Genomic DNA, 23,997 nt, shown 5'->3' with positions numbered 1-23,997 from the left:
CGAATCTCTTTAGAAGCGGGACGGGTTACGGTGGTGGTTGGTGTGGAGTTTTCCTTATTGCTGGGTGACAAGTACAGTAAATGGTGGTCCTTTAACGAGCGTTTGATCTAAATTGTGTTTAAGATCGGTTACAACAGACAACAAATGGGACATGCAGTTTTTTTTTAAAGAATCATCACTGGGGGTGTCGACACGTGAACAATGGATGCTGGTGATGCTGGAAGTAAGAGTTTTGCCCTTGAATTGAACTGTTTTATTCACAATTTTCACTCCCGCAGGAGGTAAATGAACGAGAGACCCTCCATCGATCATGTGAAATCAATCAGAAGACATTAACGCTTCAATCGAACCAGCATGGAAGGGGGGAGACAGTGTCATGATTTATCTTAATCTGTTGCCAGACATTGTGCATTGAATCACAATGCAGACTGACACGTTCGATGGATGTTGACCTTCAAGGAGCTGTTGGAGATGGTATAGGAGGCATTTTTGTATATATTTCTGTTTTTGTGTGTTAGATGTTAAGCTCTTTTTTCTTGAGAATTTGCCATGATTTCAAGATCGTTTGTTGGAAACATTGAAGTTGTCCAAATTTTTCTCTATACTTTCAACGTTGGTGTGCATGTTCTCGACAATGATATCCCGTTTTCTAAGGCTATTGGTACTGAACCTTTCGTGACTTTGAAACTACTACGTTGCGCTTCTCGTTCTAGGCAATGGTACTGGACCGATCTTGTTAATTAATTAATGACAATTATTAACAAATGTATCTCTGATCGGAAACTGATACCTTATCTATCCTTGTCGGGAAGGTGATGCCGCACCTATTAGATCTACGAACTGATATTGTAACTAAGCATGTGCTAGAAAGGAAAAAGAGCTCTTTCGAGTTCAGGAATTGATAGCGAACATCCTTAGTCATTGATCTAACATCTACTATCTAACCCATCCGACCCTAGAACTGATACTAAACACATTCCTGATTAGGAGTCTGGTGCTCAACCTAATCAATTCCTAGATCTGATATCGAAATCATTTAGTTCTAGAACTGATGGCTGAACTTGTATGGTCATGAACCTTTCCTGATTCTGGGCTTGAAACCAGGCAAAAAAGCTTGTAGCAAATTCAAATGCCGGTTCAATCCGGCAAGAACTCTGTCATATGTTATACATTTTCTTCTTCTTCTTCTTCTTCTTCTTTTGGTTCAACAACCATCGTCTGTCAAGGCCTACCTGTACTACTTGTGGGTTTGGCTTTCAGTGACTTATGCATTACCTCCCATAGCAGGATAGTCAGCCCTACGTATGGCGGCATGGTCCTTGAACCCATGACGCCCAACTGTTATACATACTAGATACTACAGACTACCGATCTAAGGTGCCCCCAAGCGAACGGGACCCGAGGCGACCGCCTAGTCCGCACACTGCTAGATCCGCCACTGGGTATAGGACTAAATATAAGAACCTGTCTGGTTATAGAACTGATGCTGAACCTTTCCTCTGATCTGATTCAAGAACTGATGTCTGAACTTTTATGGCATTGAATCTATCCTAATCCTTGGCCTAATATTGAACCTATTAAGGTCCTACTAATTCAAGTTAATCCAGATACTTGTTACAAATGTACTAAGATTCGATCTGAACCCAAAATCAATCCGATATCAAGCCTATTATAGTTCTAGTATACAACTTTAACCTATCATCGCCTAGGAAACTCTCTCAAACCTATCCTGGTTTAGGATCGGAAAGGAAGTGGCGAAACGGAAAATTAAATTCTAAGCGAATCCAACGATTGAACTTTGCACAATACAAATCATTCTTACTATTAATTTTAAAGTTATTTTAAAACATGTTTCAAATTCCCTACCAACCTGGCAATTGAATCAGAATGAAAAGCAAACTTACGCTGCTTTCAAGCAAGAAGCATGACAGAACAGACCGACACTGGTGGACACTAATACCTTCCGGAGTTGGTCCGATGAAAAGCGGATGCCATTCTCATCATACTTTAAAAGACTTTCGGCCAAAAGAAGGCTGTATACGTATAATTTGAATAATTTATATGATTTAGCTCCTTTAGCCTCTTCCTCCCTGTTCCTAATGCCAATGCTGCTCTAATGCTTGTTTGCGCTGCCCGTCCTATTACCAACTAAAGCATTTAAAAAGAAAACCACCGTTTTCCTCTCCAGTCGTACGCGGCAAGCTCCTACAATTCCAGTCGCCGAATAGCAATGTTTTCTCATTCGTTCGGGCTGAGGATTACTGATCCTCGTCTCGGGCGGTGGTATCACTGTTTTACACCATTGTGCTAAACACACATTCGCGTGCACGTTTACGGTTGCTAAAGTCAAAAGAAAAGAGCATAATTCGGTTCTCGCTCCCCTTACTCCTGTGCTGCTGTTTGCGAAATGTTGCCGTTCTACATCGTTTGAATATCGTTTTTAGCAAATTATGCTTGATGCAATATTTAAGCGAAAAAATTGTTCCATTTTTTTTTGGGCTGCCATTCCGGGCTCCCTCGCTCCGGTTTGGTGTTGTTCGTTTTTATTTCATTTTAAACCTTCCTAATCTGCCCTCCCGCCGGGGTGCGTCCTTGCGCGTCATCTTCCTCCTCGCAAGCATCTTGCTCCTTGCTTGCATGAGTCTTGAGGAGGTTTTGACACCGTTTTCTTTCTTTCTTCCCAGAAGGACAGCCGTCTCAGATAAGAGCAGAGGCAGAAGAAAGGAAGCAAAGAATTATACACTTTCTTTCCCGGTCTTTCCGCCTCTAGTGACTGCTGGGGCCAATTCTTTATTCCGGCAGCGGAAGCAACACAACGGCAGAAGAGAAAAGTAATCACAAAATGATAAAAATGTATTCATTCGGATTATAATTTTATTCTGCCCGCACTTTGGTACCTTTTCCCTGCACTTCTCGTGGCGCTCTCTCTCCTTTTCTCTTCCTTTTTGCAACATTTATGCCGAGACGCCAAAAAGGTTAGTATCGGGGCAGGGGCACACACTTTCATGCTGTTTCCCACTCAGCACGATTTGTTATTTTAGCCTTTCGTGCGCAATTCTGTTTTAGCCATTTATATTTATACACTCCCTGCCTCCCTCCCTCCCGTCCGTCCCGCACAACGATGGATATTTTTGCCGACTGTGCCACTCTCGCCATCAGGGTCAGCGCCTTTGCAGCGCCAAGACGGAAAGGCACAAAACGATACCAGTGTATCCCTTTTTATTTCCCCTGCTATACTCACTCGCAGGGAAAGAAAATCAAGAGTGCACAATCAACTCCGCCCACTTCGTTTTGGGGTGGTTTTTTCCTTCCCGTTTTTCGTTCTCCATTTCCACGCGCTTTCCACGATGGCGTTGTAGCACCCCTCCCCTCTCCCTTCCTTTTCCACCCTTTGTCTACGCCTTTTGGTCGCCTTAATGTTTATGTTTTCTTTCACATCCGGCAGAACGGAAAAGGGGACAGCATGAACGGTTTTGTGGGTGACAAAAGGACAGCCGGCGTTTGGGTTGCTTTTTGCTGCAATGGTTGGCTTTTGCTGTGTGCGTATTTGGCTCGCCGTTTCTTTTGTTCCAATTTGTTTTTTTGATTCGATTGCTCGTACACTTTTCCCAGCTCGGTGTGGATGTCACCGTGGGGGGATTTCGTGCAAGATGCAAAAAATATGATTTAATTTCTTATTCATGACCCGAATTTGAAGTTTCCCCGCATTTGTTTCTTGTTTTTTTCGACACTGTTTGTACCGGGTTTACGTGTGTGTATGTGTGTGTGTGTGTGTTAGGAGTGGGTTAGTAGCAAAAATGGGATGAAAATTTAATGGTTGATTCTGATTTCTTGATTGTATTAGATTTATCAAGGAAAGCTTGCGCCATATTTTATTCCTTTTACGATGCTTCTCGATAAAAGTATGATGTATTTCAATTCATAAGTAATATAATGTATGTTTTGCATACTGTTCATATTTATTCTTATGTTAAGAATCAATTGATAAAGAAAGACATTTTTATCTAATAAGTTGTTTGTTTGGCTGTGTAGAATGAATATAGCATTTAATCATTTTCATTCTGTTAACAGCTTCAGCTAGAACAAAGTGATATTTTTATAAAAGTATGCAGGTTTTTGTGTAATTTAGCTATTCAGCTGTTTAGCAAAAAAATGTCTTAAAACATAAATAATAAAGGTAAAAAAAACATTAAAAAGAAGCTCTACAATGCAAACATCCTGGAAGCGCCTGAAGTTATGCTATTGTATGGAATGAAGGTTGTACTTTTTTTTCTTGGTTGTGCTCAATTTGCATTAATCAAATATTTTCTTTTGTTAAGCGCTTTGTTTGATTGATTGTATAATCTTTCGAATATATATTTGTTCTTTTGCTTAGTTAGTTAGTTTGTTTGATATAGTTTGTTTTTCTGCTTATGTTTTGATTAAATGTATATAAATATTAATATTTAGCTTTCACCTATCATCGAAATGTTTTTGATTTAATTTGTAATGAGTTTTAAATATTCGATATTGAGCCTTGACTGCCGGGTTTGATTTACATGGTTTTCCAAGTCACTTTCAAATATGAACATAATTATTCACCGCATCCAAGATGTTTTTCAACAGCTATCGAATGATTTATTTGCTTCAAAATGAAGTTTTAGTTTTAACACATGATTTTCAACACATAAAAAAGAACTGTCAAACTCAATCCAGCTTGAGGTGTGTTGAAAATCATGCTGATGAAATTAAAAATTATTTTGATGAAAATGAAATGTCAGATTGATGTGGATTAACATCTTACACGCGGTGAGTAACAATGTTTACATTCGAACGTGTCTTGGACAACCCTGTAAAATGAATGAATACAACAACAATACCTACAAGTCCTTTTAAACCATAATTGTAAAATTATTGCATACTTTTAGGCGCATAGTAAGGCCTTCCTGCGGGAAACGTTCAATTTTCTTCTTTAATTTGTGAATAAAGGATTTTCAGTTAAATTTCATGAAATCTCTTACGTAAAATATGATTAGTTTTTATACATTTCTCGTTTTAACATGGCATCACCAAAACAGTTGAACTTTTTGAAATGTTTTTTTCAGTCATCTTTAAACAAAATTCGTCCAATGGATGACGCCATATTCATGTTCGCAAAGAATTACCCATGAATATGCATTACCCAAACATAAAACCACACGGGAGCTCACAGCTTAAAACGCATCGGCGCTCTAAAACGTGATGAGATAAAAATAACACACACACACTACATTTCAACCACCACCACCACCACCGTCCTACTCCGAACGTTGGATTACCAAAGGTTTTATTGGCCAAAATCCACTTAGCCTCGTACTGTTTCTGACGTAGTCATAATTTCACCACCCATCCATTGCTTTTTACCGCCCCTTGGGGGTGGTGGGGCCAAAGGCAAATTAACCTACTACCACCGACCACCCCGCCCACCGTGAGCCGTCACCCACCGGGGTGCATTAAAATGGGCTAAACTGAATTTTATTTCATTTCGGTAATCAAAAATGCATGATTGTATGGGCCGCACTTCTCGTGGTCGCTGCGCGTCTTTGCTTGATGGATTCCTGGCAAGTGCTGCCGAGTGCGGTGCGGCACGAAATAAAGAAAAGCAAACCGCTCCCTGCTCCTCCATGCCACCCGTGGCAGTAGTAATGTTTCGCAATTTACTAATTCACGACACGAAAGTGATGTTTGTGACACCACCACCACCACCGCCACCGGAAGTGAAAGCATCCCAGCGTGTGTGTATGTGTGAGAAAAATACAGAACAGGCAAGAACATTCCCGGTGAGAATTGTAAACACACACACACACGAGTGTGTGTGTGTGTGTGAGGGACTACTGACAGGCCCGCCAACAGGCAACGTTCAACACAGCACGTGAAAGCGTGGCTTCCTTTGATACGCAGCTTAATGTCAGTCATCTCGTAACGGTTGTGTACTAGCCGCCTGTGTGTATGCAGAGTCCCACACACACTGCATGACATGATAATTCCCTGGCAGCAGGAGGAAAAGAAAATACTGCCGCTGCTGCTGAGGGTGGGCAAAAATGCAAATTATACCTCATAAAATATGATGATGATAAAATTTTATTTCATCAAAACCGAGCGCGCTCCGCTGCACGGTGGCAAAAAATGGGCATCGCTCTGGGGAAGTGGGGATGAAAGGGAGACAGAGAGAGAGAGAAGGAATGGCGCAGAGGAGCCGGGCGAAATAAAATAAAGAAAATGGCTTCGTTATTCATTTCCACTTTTTACACCAATCCACGGCATAATGCGGTAACAGTGGAATGCGGCAATGGAAAGGGAACGGAGGAAAACTCGCAAGAATGGTTGGAAATGTTGGGGGAGTCATGAAAAACTCCACCACCACTCGTCGCCTTTTTCTTTCTTCAATTTCGTCTGATTTTTTGCCAGTGCGCTCTCTTTCTCCCTCTTTTTCCCATTGGGAATGTGTTTTGTGGTTGGAAAATGTTAAAAATTTAAGCCACATCTTTTTGCCCATTTTACATCGTTCTTGTCTTTTCCTGTGCAACGTGGTGCGATAAAACAGCTTCCACTAAGAGCAGCGTTTGTGAGAGAGAGTGAGAGAGTGAGTGAGAGAGAGCAAATAAATAAAAGCACAAAAGCATGGCAAGCTTTAGTGAGCGTGCGTGAGAGGAGCAGTTTAATACAGTTTCCGGAAAAAAGGGAAACCAGGCCTACTTAGACCAAACATTGAGCTTTTTTTTTGTTGCTGGTTTTGCTAGCGTGTGTACCGGCAGCATAAATTAGCATACCGATGAGGGCAATTATTGCATTTGAGGGGTAGCAAGTTAACTCCGGGCACGTATTCTGCGAAAGCAGGCACCGTCCCATTTTAATTACGCCCTCTTGTACGTGTGTGTATGTGTGTGTGTGTTTGAAAATTTCATAATTTTCATCCAATGTCCTTTCACCACCCTTCTGCAGATCAGCAGTGCCGCCGATAATTGAATCCGAACCACTTTCCGACTCAACCGGATTGACTGACCGGGGCAAACGTGATTTTCGGTGTAATGAAGGTCGCCTCTCTCCCCCCGCCCTCCCTCCCACCCCCGGGGTTGATGGTTTATGCATAATAACGCAGATTACTTTTGCGCAACGCGGGGGCCTTACAAAAAAGGGAATCAATTATCGGAGCGAAACATCAAACGGGGTTATTCGTGATGTGATTTTAGGTGGTGTGGGTGGGTGTGTGGGTGTTTTTGTGCAGCGAGTTTGTTCGGGTAAAAGTTTTATTTTTTCGCTGCTTTCTGTCTGGGTGGAGAGGAAGTAGGGGTGGGATGATGAGAATGTTTGAATAGTTGTGTAATGATTATACACACTGATTGCGGCTAATGGATTATCGGGCGGTTGTTGTTGGGAAATTAAATTCACTTTTGGTACTTGCTCTTGCACCCAGGGATACAGTCATTTGGTTGCAAGTGGAAAACTTGGTGTGGAAATTGTCCGAATAAATTAGGAACAAATTTTAATAAATAAAATGTTAAAATTGAAAGTTTTCAAAACACAACTACTACTGGTGTTTGTTTAATTATTTTTTTGATATTTTAATTATATTTTCATTGGAAATAAAAAAATAAAAATATGCATTACAGGGGTTGTTATGGTTGTTTTGTTTGGTACCTTAGTGATATTTTTATCTTTTTCGATTATTCTCTTTTTAGTTCATCTCGCGATGCATTGTCCATTTTCCATATATTTTAGAATTTAATGAGAATTTTTGGAAGTTTTTATCATTTTTGCAGTAATAAATAATATGTATTATTTGAATCAAATCCTTAAAAATGGTGCAAATACTCAATAAAATTGGTAACGATTGGAAAATGTGTAAAAAACAGTCCATGAATCGGAAGAAAAATTAAAGCAAAATCGGAACACATCGAAATTCTTTGGAAAAACCTTGTATGTTGTTATACATATGATATGATGAACATGAAAAAATGAGAAATTTTCCAATTATATGTGCATTACAACAAATTATGTCAAGATCTAAGATCATCAAAAGGATTTATTGAAATAATTTAATTATATTCAGTTGACGCGTATATTGCGTATAATATAAATTCTAGGAAAAAGACCCTTAGAAATAAAAAATCCTCATTAATGCATTCAATTGCTAACATTGATCCTCACACTCATTCAATTGCTTCTGGTTTAATATAGATGGACTGCACCATATCTTTAAAATGTAAATATTTATAATCAGCTCAAAACTATGCACTAACGGAAAAATGAAGGTGTATGCTCTTATTTATTAAATTATTAGCTTTCTGTTTTAAGCTAATAATGTTTGACATGAATAAATAATAATTTTATACTGAAGTAGAACCGTTTCAAAACTGTCTGAATGAAGAAACAATGAGTAGATGCGACCTTTCCTGGAATGATAGCTTGCTGCATATAAATATAAGACAATGTACATCAAATAAGTAAATTTGTTTGTATGTAAAACATTTTGACAAGTACACTAATTGTGAAAGGTGTGTTTTTTGTTATCGCGCATGACCGTTAATAGATTGCCCTAGTGGACGTAATAACCACAAATCTGTGTTATTCTTCGAACCATCGGCTGCTTTCTAGAAGCGTAACGGATTGCCCCCACGCATGTGCTTTTAGTTTTTGCGGAGAGACATAAGAGCTGTCAGAATTGTAATAAATGCTGTTGCTAGAAACACATTATCACATTAGCTTACTTTCGGGCAGCTTTTGATAAGGTCTAAAACGTGTTGTTCATTCCAACTCCTCTTATTATTCAGTTTTGCAGTGTTCAAGATCAAGAACAATCTTACAATTGTTCTTACCCTTAGACATGCTTTAGTGCTTTACAACCAACAAGCGTAAATAGTGCAGTGGTTCAATTGCATTTTAAAACCTGACCTACAAGCGCTCAATCAACAGAAAAGAAAACCTCATCCACATCACGTATACGAACCTTGAACTTGAACCAACACACTGGCACTTACGCGCTTGCTGTCCAAAAAACCGGAAAACGAGCTCAACCTACCGGCAATAAAATCAAATTAATTACGCTCCATATCACACCATTCGGCAATCACCGCCATTGAGAATAATTGCGCTCCGGCTTGATTACGGGGTATAGCTGCAGCGACACAGATAGCGAAAACATACGACCGACAACTGTGAAATAACTCATCCAATGTCGGCCGGTGCATCGTCTTATCGGTGCACGACCCTTTCGGGTGTCGTCGATACGGCTTGAATGAATTATTTGAAACTCGAGCAATGGAACAGAAGGAAGGCAAACGAAACAGAAGACAAAACTCTCCATCGGCTGACAGTGAAATCTTTATCACGCTGACAGAAGTGACGGTCCCATATCACCAACGGTCGCACGATTCACTTGGGCACGAACATAAAAAAAAAAATGCTGGAGGTTCAAATTTCAAAAACCCGATCTCAGCACTATCTCGACATGGCACGGCGAGCGAAAGCCAACCACATCAAATCTTCCAACGAAACAGCCAAAAATCGTTCGAATCCCCCTTATCGATAGGACACATCCTTTAATGAGTGTAAAGCGATCGTTTAGCGTGGGGACGGGACCCGACCGCGCGATAAGCGGGATGCTGCCGACGAGGAACCGGCTGCGTTACTGATAACGAACTGCCCGAACGGTCGCCAAGAACATCTTGGTGGTAACGCTTCAAAGCCGGTGAGAGGTAACGCCGGCCCGGTATAAAAGAATGCACTCGGTACCGGTTGGCGGTTCAGTCGATCGTAGCAAGCGGTTGAAAAGACATCATTCATTACAACGTGCAAAGCCTCCTCCGGACAAGCAGAAGAAGAAGATGGCCTCGTACAAGGTTGAGCAGCTACCGTCACCACTGTCCGTGCTTGGAGAAGGTATGTGTGTGTGTGTGTTAGAATGTGAAAGTGTTTCAGGATATTCAGTGATGTGCGATGTAACATGTGAGATAATAATGATGTTCTTCACACTCGTCAGGACCTCACTGGGATGTGGAACGTCAGAGCCTGTACTACAACGATATCTACGGAGGATCGATCCATCGTTACGATTATGCCGAGAACAAGACGTACAATGCCACCATCGGTAAGTGTTTATCATTCAAACTATTTAAGCAGTTGTTCTGAATTGCGTTTAGCTGAAGATTAGGTCCAATTTTTTGAGATTGTTGTGCCTAATTTCACTTCCCAAGATTGCCCAAGACAGCATTATGTAACTCCTCCGCTTACCGGCTTAATCTCAATGTCATAAGGTCACATGCCTACTTGGACCACGTTGAGCAATAACCTCCAATAATGGCTTGAGGATATTAACGAATTCTGATTTTTCCTGTTCCTCTTCCAGATGGCTTCCCGGTGATTTCGTTCATCATTCCGGTCAAGGGTAACGATCGGCACTTTATCATCGGCACCGACCGGAAGGTGACGCTCGTCGACTGGGACGGCCGCTCGGAGAAAGCGACCTTCGTGCGCACGGTCGGCGAGGTCGAACCGACGATGGAGGATAACCGTTTCAACGATGCGAAGGTTGACAGCAAGGGACGCTTTTACGGCGGTACCATGCGCCTCGAGGCCAAGGGTGACATCTTCGAGATGCGGCTCGGCACGTTCTACCGGTACGACGCGAAGCAGGGCAAGTTTGTGACGCTCAAGGAGAAGATCGGTGTGTCGAACGGGCTGTGCTGGAACGAGACCGGCAACCTGTTCTACTACATCGATTCCTGCGATCTGGACGTGAAGGAGTACCAGGTGGACGCGAATGGAGACATCTGTAAGTGTGTGTGAGCTTGTTTACAATCTTTGTGTTTTAACAACAAACTTTTTTGTTGTTGGTAGCCGGCGAGCGTGTGGTAATTGACTTCCGCGTCAATGGCGAGCGGCCCCCGTTCGTGCCGGACGGTATGACGATCGATGCGAACGGTTCGCTGTACGTCGCCACCTTTGGCGGATCCACCGTGTACAAGGTGAACTCGAAGTAAGTTTTGCAATCGTAACGATTTTGGTCGCTGCGCCGTGGCCTTCGCAAGTTGTTTACAGTGGTTTGTTTTGCTCTCTCTCCTTCTCTTTGCGTCGCTTCACAACCACACCTGCGCGCGCGCGTACGGGGACAGAACGGGCAAGGTCGAGCTGGAGATTAAGCTGCCGTGCGAGCAGGTCACCTCGGCTGCATTCGGTGGCCCCAATCTGGACATTCTGTACGTGACGACGGCCGCGAAGGAGTTCAAATCGCCGCAGCCTGCACCGGCCGGTGCACTGTTCGCGGTAACGGGGCTGGGCGTCAAGGGTACGCCGATGTATCCGGTGGATCTTAGTTAATCTAACTAACTAACTAACGTAACTACTTGTAGAGTTGTTCTTATAATGTGCAATAAAATGCGTACACCGCTGTGTGTGTTAACATGAACCTTTTTAGTGCATTTAAACACGACTAATTACAAATCAGCTCATGTTTAAAGGTTTTCAAACATACACACAGCTGAGGCATGAAATCAACCCAGATGGACAAAGGGTTGAGAAGAACACCCCGCAGGAGAAGGCGTAATAGATTGCTGCTAGAAACAAGTCAACAACTCGTGTGTGTTTTTAACCCCCGTCGGATTTGGGGGAGAAAAAAACACCACCGCTCGCGGGTTTATCCATGTGGAACTAGCCGCGCTCTGGTGGCGGCGGTTTGCGGTCGATTGCCGCCGGCGTCTTAACCGCGCAATATGAGCCGGTTAAACGCTTAATCATGTAAATAAATTGCATCCGTTACATGAGGCTTACCACAGTGCTGAGTACCGCGGGGTTGATGCAGGAAAGGCTTACCACCGTTGTAGCCCCTAGCCCGAGGGAAGGAAAACGAGAAAAAACTAGGGAACTTTTTTGACGGCGCGGTTTTGGTTGCCGCTTTCTTGCCCTTCTCCTCAATGTATCGATTATATGAAAAGTGTGTTTAATGACTTCCGAACCTGCGGGCGGTTTCCTTTTTTTGTTGGTGCCGCTCGCGTGACACACTGTTACCAACGGTATCACTCACTCACACGCTGTGAGGGTTGGTTTTGTTTTGCTCCGGATGCACCGCTCTGGGTGGGATTTTCGGGTTTTTGTTATTTTAATGCTTTTTTTTACCATGTAACCATTGGCATGTTATCACCCTAAATGGATAAAAAAGGAGGAATAGGAATTATTGCGAAAGTAGCACGCGCAACCATTATAAGGAAGGAATGGCAAAAGTGTTGTGTGTGTTAAATTCGCACAAGAATGATTAATGTTTATGTAGCAAACAAACAAAACAGAAACACTGAAGTGACAAGGAAAAGGTTCGGGAAGCGTAAGTCTTTCCCAGTATCGAGACAGAACACACTCACACCGGTCCGGTAGTGTGATGCAGAATAAATGGAGCGTTCTAAATGGTACGCGCGCTCTCGAGCACTCCGGATATCCGGTGAAGTCATCCGGCGAGCGTCGCACCACTTGCATTGCGAAGTTCATTAGGCGAACCAGCACTCCGGCGTTGCGTCGTCGTGCCCCTCTGGCTGCAACTCCTCTTCACTTAAGGCGCATCATCCTCCAATTCGAGTGTCCTCTAAATGCTCTAAATGCTAATTTTGATTGCAAAAATCACCCTCGTAGGGGGAAAGAAACAAAAATCAGTTTGTCAGAGGCGATCACCGCCCCGTGATTGTTCGGATTGTTTACGACAAAGCCGTTTCCCACAAAACGGCTGGTCGGTCGTGTTTCGGGGAGGATGGAATTAAGAGGTATCACCGACACCGAAGCATGCAAGTCACACACAGACAAAGCTAACTAGGGGGAAATGGTAAGAACTGCTGATGTCATTAGGATTTTGGTCTATCTTGGTTGTTTCTTTTTTGAAAGAGAGATAGAGAGTGTGAGAGAGAGAAGGAGAGAGACAGCATCCAGACACCGGCTTCCGGTTTCGTGTAGAGCAAAAGTCGTGTCCGTAGCTCGGTAGTCGCTTGAAATGGATTTTGGGAACTAAAGACCGAAACGTCGTTTAACCTCAAATCTATCATGTTCTGAGGGTAAGGTGAGGGTTCTTCGTTAAATTGTTTCAAACGAACGCCCTCTTTGGCTGCATTTGAAACGAAATTATTTGCCTTCCTTTTGTGTGTTTGTGATTGTGAATTTCACTTTGAGGGGTTTTTATCGTGTCCTTTTCCTGTGTCGACGGAATGGTTTACTTCCGTTCGGTACGAATCGCTTACGATAATAACGTCGTTAAGGAACTGATTGTTTTGTTTCATTCTTTTTTTCTATTTGTTGTGTCTTCTTTTGTTATTTTAATTTGTTTGTTATGCTTGTTAGCTCGTTTAAGTTGATTATTTTTTGCAAATCTTTCTATGTTTTTCAGTGTATTTGGAATTTATATTATTTTTTTATGTTGTTATAATTGTTATATAATATTTTATTTTGTTTAAGTTATGTTGTCTGTTTCATAAGTCTGTTTTTTTTAAGTTGTTACTTTGTCTGTTTTATATGTTTTATTGCTTTTGTGTTTTATTCTTTATTCTTATATTTTTACTATTATTTGGATTTTACCTTAATTCTCCAAAAAATGGTACCAATGCCCGATAATATTCTCTTTATTCAATTATGTTTTTTTTTGTCTCAAAATCTACTCCACAACCCATAACACTGAATTATGCAGGCTGTCTCCTAGAATAAATGTTAACAAATCCGTTCCATTCTTCCACCAGCAAGTCTTCGACCTGCTTCAAACAAAGCAATGTCACGTCTGGAGTGGAAAGAAAACATACCCACAACAGCTTCGCTCGCTCGCCTTTTCCTCCACCAATCTCTACGGCCAAATTAGCAATTCGGGTGGAATAGAGCTTGAGCTTAATGGGGGGGAAATGGGAAAAGCAATGGCCCTCGGCCCGGACCAAGACCGTCTGCTGCAATTGCAAATGCAAGGCGCGCAGACTCATTCTTCTTTCCACCAGGACGTGGTTTGTGGTTCGTTGCGGGCGGTTGAATTTCATAAAAGTTTAAAACCCATCCCCAAACAGACAGTTGTTCTTTGTGCTGCTTCTCTGCCGACTGTTGCCCGAACGCTCTTGCACGATGTGGAAACGAAAGCTCAAGAAATAAGGTACAAGAAGCGGAAATCGAGGGAGAAGAAAATATGAAAATGCACAAGTTTTTATGAGTCGTAAGAAATAAAAGAAAATAAATAGAATCATTCCCGTTGGTCCAGAGGGAAAAGCGGAGAGAAGAATGGACGAAAGAAAAACTCCAACTCACCCTGGGAGAAAAGGTAGAAAGGAATATTACGTTACGCTTGTCAAAATCTACTTAAATCAAATTGCACTCCACGCAGGAGTCTCCTTGGAGGTCCAGAAGGCTTCTTCTCTCCATTTCTCTTCTATGAAAACCGATCGATAGCGGGCGTGTGGCTGTGGTCTGACTGTCCCGAAACTTTTAAAAGCTTTCAGGGCTCTCGGTGCGGACGCAAAAAAGGATTATAGGTCGAGAGAGGTCGAGGGAAAATATAATAAAATGAAGGACAGCAGCAGCAGCAGCAATGGTACATGGAGCGTCGGTCATTTGCCTTATTGGGCTGATTGAATTTAGGAACTAAATTGATGAAAGCCTTTTTTGTAAGCTTCTCGTGTGGGTTTAGTTCAATAAGTTTTTGATATTAAATTGATTTTAAGGATCAATTTGTTTTTTTGGGAGTAAATTGGTTTGTTGTAAAGTCGATTCGACGGAGAGAGATTCAGGAGCAATAATGGTAAGGCAGCCTAAGTTGTGCTAAAACAATTTCGTCCCTTTGTTTGTTTTGTGAGCGAGGCAAACATAAACAAGCTGCAAGTTGGCATAAAATTAGGCTACGTTCTTTGCACGACGCCATTGTTACAGGCGATAAATTGCTGCTCCTTGGGAAACAATTCCAATTTCTCCCCCCCGGCTCGCTCTCGACAGTAGAGATCCGTTTAAGGTTAGTTTCGCTCGATCTCCAAAGTTAATATTGGCACAATTTATTTACTTTCATCCTCCATCCAGCAGCAGCAGCACCGCTCCAGGCTCGCCCAGTATGGGTGAGTACGCACGAACCAACGTCGGTAAGGCGCACCGCGCCTTCATGCCGTCTGGGAACGTTGGACTGAAGAGGGCCCGGGAAAGGAATTTCCACCGAATTGGCTTTTCCACCGAGGATTGCTGTCAAAATTTTCCTCTCTTTCACACACACACACACACACACACACACACACATACACACACGTAAGCTCAATGTTCGATGATGCTTGCGTAAGAGTGTGTTTAAGCGGCAGCAACGCAACGCATCATCGTCCATCCAAGTGTGCCTTGTGCGGTGTTCCCAACCGATACGATACTTTTCCATCCGAGTTTTCTCTCAGTATCGCTTTTTCTCTCCCTCACCTGCTCCCAATGCTTTAAACCTATTTGCTCAATATTTTTGTGCCCTAATTGCTCGGTGTATGGGGAAATTAAATTTGCGGAAAATTGCTTTTGCTGAGCGCAAGGTAAATAATTGTTTTGGCGGCCGGGGGGAGTGTGCCAGTGTCTCGTCTTCGAGCGTGCTATTTTTTGTTTAGCGATACGGTCTTTTGGAGACTGCTTTCCATTTCCATTATGTGTTTTTGGAATGCTGTTGGGCATATTCTATGCTTCAGAGCATAGAAATGGATTTTGTGTTGATAAGGTTTTTTTATTGTTTTTTTTTAAAGGAATGTGTTTTAACAATGAATAAATGAGTTTTGTTTTTATTTTTTTAAATTCATAATTCAAAATGATTATTTTATGAACTCCAGAAACTGAATGTTATAAATAATTAGGATAAAATAAAAAAATGATTAATTTTTTAGAATTTTCCATTAATTTGCGTTTGTTCGATACGCTACCAAACCGTTCCGCAAGCGACCTCATTAAATGGTCCTTCGAACCGGATTTTTCTTTGTTGAGCTTCACGCTACAACAAACATCGCAAAATACCCTTCTAGCGCCACCAAACAAACAAAGCAAGCTGATCCCTTAATGCGTCAAAGGGCCAGTGTCACCGACCGGGTTCACGACCAGCATTTTCCCCCTCCTTTTGATCCCCGCTCGCAGTGCGCCGGTGACACCACTCCAGTCCTGTGCCGGTGACCTGTGCGGATCATCTAAATGTCACACCGGTACACGTCCTCAGGGGTACAATCATAAAAGAAGTCAAGCATCTTGCCCAGTGCCACTCCCGCCACCTCAGCACAAACTGCAAACTTCCCGCTTTGACGGTCCCGGACAATTAACAGCAATATTTGGCAAATGTTATGCCCAATCTCATGCCGTGCCACAGTGCCAGTGTCGTCCTGGGTCGCTTTGTTACGCTGCACCCTCTCCCACTGCATCAAATAGTGAGGGCTCCCTGCCGGTTGATTGCAGGAGGTGACTTCCGACGCCGTTACGCGTATTGCGCGCCTGAACATTTTGCGCCGGCACGTGCCTCACGCACACACACACGGTTGTGCGAAAGTCCTTTAATTGCATTAGGAAAAAAATCTCCCGACGGGGATGGTAGAAGAAAAGGCACCACTGCACTGTACCACACATGGTCGCCGGAACCGGAAGGCAGCCCGAAGGGTAAGAGAGACAAAGTGAGTGAGAGTTGGTTGGCTTAATTACGCGTGTCGTAACGTATTTTCGCTATCAGAATGTGTAACATACACACACAGGAAGGCAGTGGCAATGGCGATGATGATGATGATGATGATGACGTTGTTGCTGCTGATGCCGATGTCTTAATTATTCGATCTGTTTTGCATAGCGTGAATGGGGTGGGGAAAGATTTACAGCCCAACCAAAGTAGGCGGACGCTGGATGGTGTTGTGCTTCTTCTCGCGACACGTGCGCACATTAAACGATGGGCTACTTGGATGAAAACAAGGAGGCTTCACCGTCGGAGGCCTTTTTCGAGGGGGGGGAGTGCAGAACAATGGTTTTGTGAAGGGCAAAACAAAACGATCGAATAAACAAATAAACACATTCAAAAAGGCAAAAACCCGTGCGGCGTGTGGTGGAATATTTTCTCATGATTTTGTGTTTGCAGTTTGGCTGTACGCCTCCTTTTCATAGCCGTAGAATTGAGGATTTGTTCAATTGAATTTTGTTTTGTACGGTTGAGTTGTATGAGAACCCAACAACTTAATTTGACCTTTTGAAGGACGATTTTAAATCGCACTAAAATATGATAATAATGCATTATTAACCTACCTTTCTGCAAAGCTCCCGAAAATGTGACTGCTGAAGCTGGGCGTGGTGGTGACCGCTGACAGGCCGGCAATTGAGCTGCTGCTAGCGGTCTGGTTCGGTGAATCGTTCGGCGGGGTGCGGGAAGTGGTCGTGAGGGAGATAGGGCCACCGACCTCGATCGGTGAGTCGGCCGAGACGGACGGGGCTGGGCTCGGGGCGGAGTATTGAGCAAACCTGGAATGCAAAAAATGGATTTTTTTTAATTAGAGAGAGTTTTACAATGCAAATTGTTCAGATCAATACAAATGATCCAAACATTTCTAGGAAATGCATAAAAATTGTGGAAAAATACACACACATACAAAAAGAACAGAGGAAGCAGAACACCTTGGAAACCCTGCGGCTGTTCATAAATTTCTTAGAACATTTACAAATTTTTATCCGTTCATGTTTACATTTTTACATGTTTATCTGTCATCTGATTCGCTTATGCTTCCAAGGCAATATCATACGATTTGCACTTTGAACTAGGACCTGAAGGCTTTATTGCCGGACCAGGTGTTAGCTACTTCGACAATTAAATAAATGAATATTTAACATATGAAAATTACCTCAGCAGCAAGAGCACGCATCTTCCTTAGACATGTACTAGAAATTGTTTTATCTTCGCTTGGATGAGCTTTCTACATCTAACTGTGCCGTTGCGTCCGTTTCGTCAGGTATTCTTGCAAGAAGATGTTCTCAAACTGACCTACCCCAGTCGAGTGCCGTAACCGTCTTGCGCCTCCGCGTTAAATTCGTTTATTGATCGAGTAAACGCGAACATCCAAAGGTGGCGTTTTAGACACCGAAACATAAAACACTACGTTGCTTAATGATTTACACTACATTTACAGTAAAATCTCCCTAGGGTTTATCTTCAAGGGACCGTCGGCATAGAGAAATATGTATGTATGTATGTATGTATGTATGTAAAACTGATGAATGTGTTGCTATGAAGTATCCAAAAAAACACGGCAAAAACATGGCATCCTTTGACCAATATTGGGGCCCTTCACGATTCTAGTCAGTTTTTTGTATGGAGTTTGACAGTTGGAGGCTGAAATCATGTAAACACTGCGTACAAAACCAAGGATAATGTATTTAGAAGGTTGATTTTTATCGCTTTTGATGGGCGATATTGTGGGGGACATCTGACAGTTCAATGACAATATGTTCAAGAGTTCACAAAAATATTTGTCAAAGGATGTCAGGTTTTTCCAGTGGTTTCTTGGATATTACATAGCAACAACTCGAGTTCCATTAGTTTAACATACATACATATTTCTCTAAGCAGACGGTCCCTTGAAGATTCACCTTAGTGAAAGTTCAATCGGTGAGTTTAGACTGTACTAGGGCAATAGAGTATCGATACTAAATGATCATTTAATTTAGTATGTTATGCTTTATATTTTAATGGTGATTCTTTGGAATATCTGACCATCACCGTTCACTCCATCACTAAACAGACCTTTGGTCACGTTACAGATGCATGCAAATGCTAAGTTGTTCTCAGCATAGGCACTATTTTGCTTTTCGGTTTCTAGTGATTCACTATTCGCTGTTTGTGATTACTAATCAAATGCAATTGCATTGAAGTTGCGATATACTAACTGTGTTAAGCAAAAGTAGACAACATTAAATTAAAATTAAATATAAAAAAAACATTTCAATAAAATCTCTTGCTTACTCTGCTTTCAATCGGTCCGCTGTATTAAAGTAAGCTTTTACTTAATTTCATGAAAATACTCATGAAAGCAACTGAATTGATTGAGTTGCTAGCGTTTTCGATCTTCTTCTTTTTGGAGTACAACAAACACTATATGTATTTAATGCGTTTGGATCGTTAGAACTACTTTTCAGCGTGTACATTTGTCAATTTTGAAGGTGATCATTTCACCCTACCCGACCATTTGGCCCCGCGTTCCCCTACCGGTTCTTCCAGTTGCCAGTAGCAAGCACGTATATGCCTTTATCAACTGACTGAAACTCGTCAGTACAGTGAGATAGCTCAGCGTGAGAAGATTGAAGCGACGTTGATAGGATGATCCTTTTCTTACCAATCTTGCTATCGCTGGCAAGCTTAGCCCAGGGATCAGTATTTTTAAGTCATCCTCCTTTAGAATACACTCCTGGAAATAGCCTTGATGGTGAATATTGTTTTAATTTTCATAGTTTTGGGGAGGCTCATTGGATTTTTAATATTGCAGAATGTGTGCAACGTTTCCCATACAATCAGTATACACGTGGGACTGAACGAACCGCATCCGGCGGGTTTCCGGCTCTCACAGGAGAGTTTCAACACATGGCCGCGATCGGGTGGACAAGAACGTATTACAACGGCTACCCAAAAATCGATTATCTTTGTGGAGGCAGTTTAATAACTTGGAAGTTTGTTTTAACAGCCGCTCATTGTTCTGCTGACCCAAACAAGTAAGTGGAGTTACTGTTATCGGTTTTAAGTTCTATTAGAATTGAAATTATTCTTTTTGAAGCATTCCTCCAAATACAGTACGATTGGGAGACACAAACCTTGCTAGCTTCAAAGATGACAAGTTCGCACAACAAATTCCAATCGCACGCTTTATCAAACATCCGCAGTATCGATGGTCGCGAAAGTACTACGATATTGCCGTTGTTGAACTCGAGGAGTGCGTTAAACCAAACAGTGCTATTTGTGTTGCGTGTCTATGGCGTGAACCAAACGATCCGGGAGGCGTACTGGACGCGGTGGGCTTTGGTGCTACGGAGTTTGCAGGAAGCCTGAGCTCAACCCTACAGAAGGTAAAACTACAGACCCTAAACAAGACAATATGTGCTGAACGTTTTCGAACCATGCGACGCGAAATGCCGGAAGGCTTGCGTGACGATCAACTGTGTGCACATAGTGCAACCATGGACACGTGTGAGGGCGACTCGGGAGGCCCACTGCAAACGGATCGAACCGATTTGTTCGGTAATATCTTCCCAATGGTGTTAGGTGTGGTTTCGTTTGGAACTCCTTGCACTAATGGGTCAATGGGAGTATACACCAGGGTTAGCTCGTACCTGGATTGGATCGAGCAGGAAGTACATCAGTCGCTTAGCTACCAAGGTGAGTGTGTAGTAGATATAAGATCAATTCAAAAGACATCAATTGTATCAATTTTCTCACAGCCTGTGCTGCAGTGAACGTTTGCCAACGCAAACTGTACCCATCCTTGTATGGTAATATAGATAGGAAATGGAAAAAAAGTCGCGTTGGGCTGCTGTGGCAGGAATACGAAACGGACATCCATCAGTGCGGTGGACTCCTGGTTGACTACCAGTTTGTTATCACATCGGCGAGCTGTGTAACTTCCAGTAAAGGACCTCCAAGATACGTAGCCCTTAGCTCTGATAGCACTCGTGCTGCAATAGAAGCAGTGACTGTTCATCCATGGTTCACAAAGGGCACCCCGTATTTTGATATTGCCGTTATAAAGCTACGAGTGTATGCTAATTTAGATGATATATATCCAGCTTGTATATGGTCGGAGTCGGTGCACGGTGATTGGAGAACTCCTAACATTCTGGTAGGAGCTTCTTATCTGGAAAAAGCACGTGATTTATACACCAGGAAATTGGTACAAGACTATGTTGAAGGCGAAGACTGCATTCTAGGAGAAAATTTTGATTACAACGATTTTAGCTGGTCGGTGTACGGTGATTGGAGAACTCCTAACATTCTGCTAGGAGCTTCTTATGTGGAAAAGGCACGTGATGTGTACATCAGAAAATCGGTACAATACTATGTTAATGGCGATAATTGCAGTGTAGGAGAAAATGTTGATTACAACGATCTTAGCTGCATCAGTAAGGATGCTACGCTAGTGCCAGGAATATGCAAGGTAAATAATGTTCGTTGTGGTTGTGTAGTTGTAATTCAAACTTTTTTTTTGTATAATCTTAAAACTTCTAGATTGACCATGGAGGTCCAGTAAAGAAAGAATCCGACCCTGAACAGTACATCGTACATGGTATTGTGTCCAGTTTGACGCAGGGCTGTGAAGGTAAGGTGATCTTCACCAGTTTGGCACCTCACCGACAATGGTTGGAGGAGATCATGTACAAACCGCAGCAAGAGATGCTATGGATGTAGTGTAGTCTGAACAGAATAATAAAAGGTAAAATACTATAGCTGAACTAAAACAATTCAATTGTCGTTTTTCAGAATGAAGCTCGTCTTTTCTCGTCTTCTTCTTCTTTGGCTCAACGATCATCGTCGGTCAAGCTCCCCCTGGGCTTGGCTTTCAATGACTAACTATTTACCCGTAAGCAGGATAACAGTTATTGATACCTATAGTCTTCGTGACGTTAAATTCACATAATCACACACATCGTGACATAAAGTGATTAAAATACAATTCGCATTGGGGGTTCTTTGTGAACCATTTCGATAAAATTAGCTGTGTTTCATGTAAAGCCCAGCTCTCAAGCACAGTCCAGCTATTGTAATGAATTAGATGGGACGTGGTGGAGTTTCACAGTTTGGAGAAGGACAGTTTGGTTCTTCCTACTGATTGCCTCATGGCCAAGACTGATTTATTTCACGTGCGATGCACGGCTCCTTACGATGCAAATGTCTGATAAGCTTTCTGGAACTCACTCTTACTTTCTCACGCTCTCACGCTTCTCTTTCTATGTTTATTGTACTGGTAATTCATTAACACGAGGGCACAGAAAAATGTGGAACAGTGTTGTCATGTTATGATTATGCACTTGCTGGGTAGACCTTGGTGCGATAACAATACATCAAACATCTAGGCCAGCGATCGGCAAAGTACGGCTCGTGTACCATGAATGCGGCTTTTTGATTTCTCTTGGTGTATACATATGGCTTCTAGGAAAGGAAAAATTTTGGTACAATTTAGCTTGAGCTAAATTTTACGACCTTCTAAGCTGAGCTGAAAGAAACTTACTTCAGCATTGTCTTTAAAGGAATGGTTTAGGGAATAAAGTCTTTTAAATTGCAAAGTATGTATCGGTTGCTACTATTAAACCCATTTATCAAGAAATGATAGTAAGAAATGAAAATAACAAGTCATTTTAAGCTGTCACACGACTTAAAAGATGCGTGTCAAAGGTATACCGTAGCAAGGACTCACTATACGATTTCTTGCTACATAATAATAAGTTTCGTATGGCTGTTTAGATCGGCATTAGCGCCTAGATCGCTACGCCAAATAGAGGAACAAGCTGCGTATCGTTAAGTGTGATCCACTAATGGTTTTTCTTTTCAAAACATTTGTTTGTGCAAATATTAATACAATGCCAAGAAAGCGACAAAATGGTCAATAAACCGTGCGGCGAAAATTCGAAAAGCATTCAAAAATCTGCAAGAATTCCGAAACCGAAAAACCACGAAAAACTCTAAATGATCATTACATTATTGTGCGACATTTCCTCTCAAGTGATTGTTTAGATATCAGCTCTTTATATAGATATTAAAATAAAAATATTTTTGAAGAAGAAGAACATTAAACATTGGCAACAACTTTGGCTCAAAGTCATAACGATAAACAAAAAAAAAAAAAAAAACAAAAAATTAGCCATATAAACTTAGTACGATATAGGTTTTGATGTGCATGATTATATCTCCGGTTTCAGCTTTCTCAAAGCATCAAAACTCATTTCTAACTGGCCCAAGCAACCAACCACAAGCAATGAATAGTATGTCTCTCATATTTCACTCACTTCAACCCGGGCGACGGCGTTCCGGCACTGTTCGAGGCGGATTGGGACAGCGAGTGGGCCGAATGGAGCTGGGTGGACGACCCCGGTCGCTCCGGTTCCGAGTCCACCCGGGGGCTCATCGGGGGCACACTGGAGCTGCGCATATCGTCATCGTCTGCATCGCCGGTAATATCCGGGCTAGAGTCCCGGCTATCCGTATCGAGCTGTGAAGAGAGAGGGAGAAAGAGAGCGTGAGAGAGAGATGAAGTATGTTGAAAGGCTCAAAGCCAAATATACACCCTTTTGTCGTGTGTTGGCACACATTCCCAAAGATGATACCTCCCTCCCTTTACGAATGCCGTTTTTTTTCCTTTCTTCCTTCAAACTCTTTAGAGAATTCCATCGACACCCGGAAACGCTGCTCTGCGCTGAGTTCGCTAGGCACCTTATCGTCTTACCTTATCGCCCATCAGCTGGGAGTCGGTTCCGTCGGTCCCACCGCTACCGCCCCGCTTGCGCTGCTCCTCCTTCAGCCGCTCCGCCTTGCGCCATTTGGCCCGCCGGTTCTGGAACCAGACCTGCAATCAAGAGCCGAAGAGAGGAAGGCACAGCGCGTGCCGGAATTGGAATTAGATTTGTTGCCAAATTGGATGCTCCGTCTCACTCTGTCGATCTCGTTGGTGGGTCTCGTTGTGTGTGTGTGCGTGTGTGTGTGAGCATATATCTTGTTAGAGGCAAGTTTTGGCAGCACACTGCCTCTTCATCTTGCACTCGTTCGCTCGTTTCACTCGTATCAACATTTGCTTCGGGAGAAAGGGGAGCTCTCGAAATAAAATCCAAATGCTTCCCTACTGGCTTGATTCCGTTTGCTCTCTTTTACCAAATCAGTAGCTTAAATAACGAACCAAATTGAATTCCTCAGCTTCCTGCTCGTCCTCCGCCGTCGTCGTCGGCCTTGGTGGGAGGGCCCTCCTTCGGGTTTGCCACGGGGGAGCACAATTCACTTTAGGTCCTAAATGAAGTCTACCCACCACATGGGTAGGGTGA

At 42.5% G+C, this 23,997-nt stretch overlaps 3 protein-coding genes across 5 annotated transcripts in view; 2 read left to right on the top strand and 1 right to left on the bottom strand.

The window, feature by feature from the left end:
• The window catches only part of LOC4577943 (diencephalon/mesencephalon homeobox protein 1), a 94,975-nt gene that overhangs the window by 13,757 nt on the left and 57,221 nt on the right, over nucleotides 1-23,997 (bottom strand). Inside the window, exons 5-7 of the mRNA XM_061659494.1 lie at nucleotides 23,409-23,528; nucleotides 22,972-23,174; nucleotides 17,239-17,451 (exon numbers count right to left, since the gene is read on the bottom strand). Of these exons, the coding sequence (XP_061515478.1) occupies nucleotides 17,239-17,451; nucleotides 22,972-23,174; nucleotides 23,409-23,528 (536 nt within the window). The remainder of the gene's footprint in view (nucleotides 1-17,238; nucleotides 17,452-22,971; nucleotides 23,175-23,408; nucleotides 23,529-23,997) is intronic.
• LOC1279833 (regucalcin) lies at nucleotides 9,723-11,422 on the top strand. The gene is made up of 5 exons (XM_319608.5): nucleotides 9,723-9,897; nucleotides 9,998-10,105; nucleotides 10,364-10,789; nucleotides 10,855-10,993; nucleotides 11,130-11,422. The coding sequence occupies exons 1-5, from the start codon at nucleotides 9,738-9,740 to the stop codon at nucleotides 11,332-11,334; spliced, it is 1,038 nt and encodes a 345-aa protein (XP_319608.5). The 5' UTR covers nucleotides 9,723-9,737; the 3' UTR covers nucleotides 11,335-11,422.
• LOC133393661 (serine protease snake-like) lies at nucleotides 19,217-21,440 on the top strand. 3 transcript variants are annotated; one of them, XM_061659490.1, is made up of 4 exons: nucleotides 19,217-19,689; nucleotides 19,752-20,350; nucleotides 20,413-21,125; nucleotides 21,197-21,440. In XM_061659490.1, the coding sequence occupies exons 1-4, from the start codon at nucleotides 19,301-19,303 to the stop codon at nucleotides 21,374-21,376; spliced, it is 1,881 nt and encodes a 626-aa protein (XP_061515474.1). In that variant the 5' UTR covers nucleotides 19,217-19,300; the 3' UTR covers nucleotides 21,377-21,440. The 3 variants fall into 3 exon arrangements, with proteins under 3 accessions (XP_061515474.1, XP_061515475.1, XP_061515476.1); XM_061659492.1 differs by lacking the exon at nucleotides 19,217-19,689 and having other exon boundaries at nucleotides 19,966-20,040; nucleotides 20,237-20,350; nucleotides 21,197-21,439; XM_061659491.1 differs by lacking the exon at nucleotides 21,197-21,440 and having other exon boundaries at nucleotides 19,442-19,689; nucleotides 19,752-20,523.

Source organism: Anopheles gambiae, chromosome 3 (assembly GCF_943734735.2).
Source record: "Anopheles gambiae chromosome 3, idAnoGambNW_F1_1, whole genome shotgun sequence".
NCBI lineage: Eukaryota > Metazoa > Arthropoda > Insecta > Diptera > Culicidae > Anopheles > Anopheles gambiae.
The sequence above is the reverse complement of the archived record's forward strand: the minus strand, read 5'-3'. Positions and strand labels throughout refer to the sequence as shown.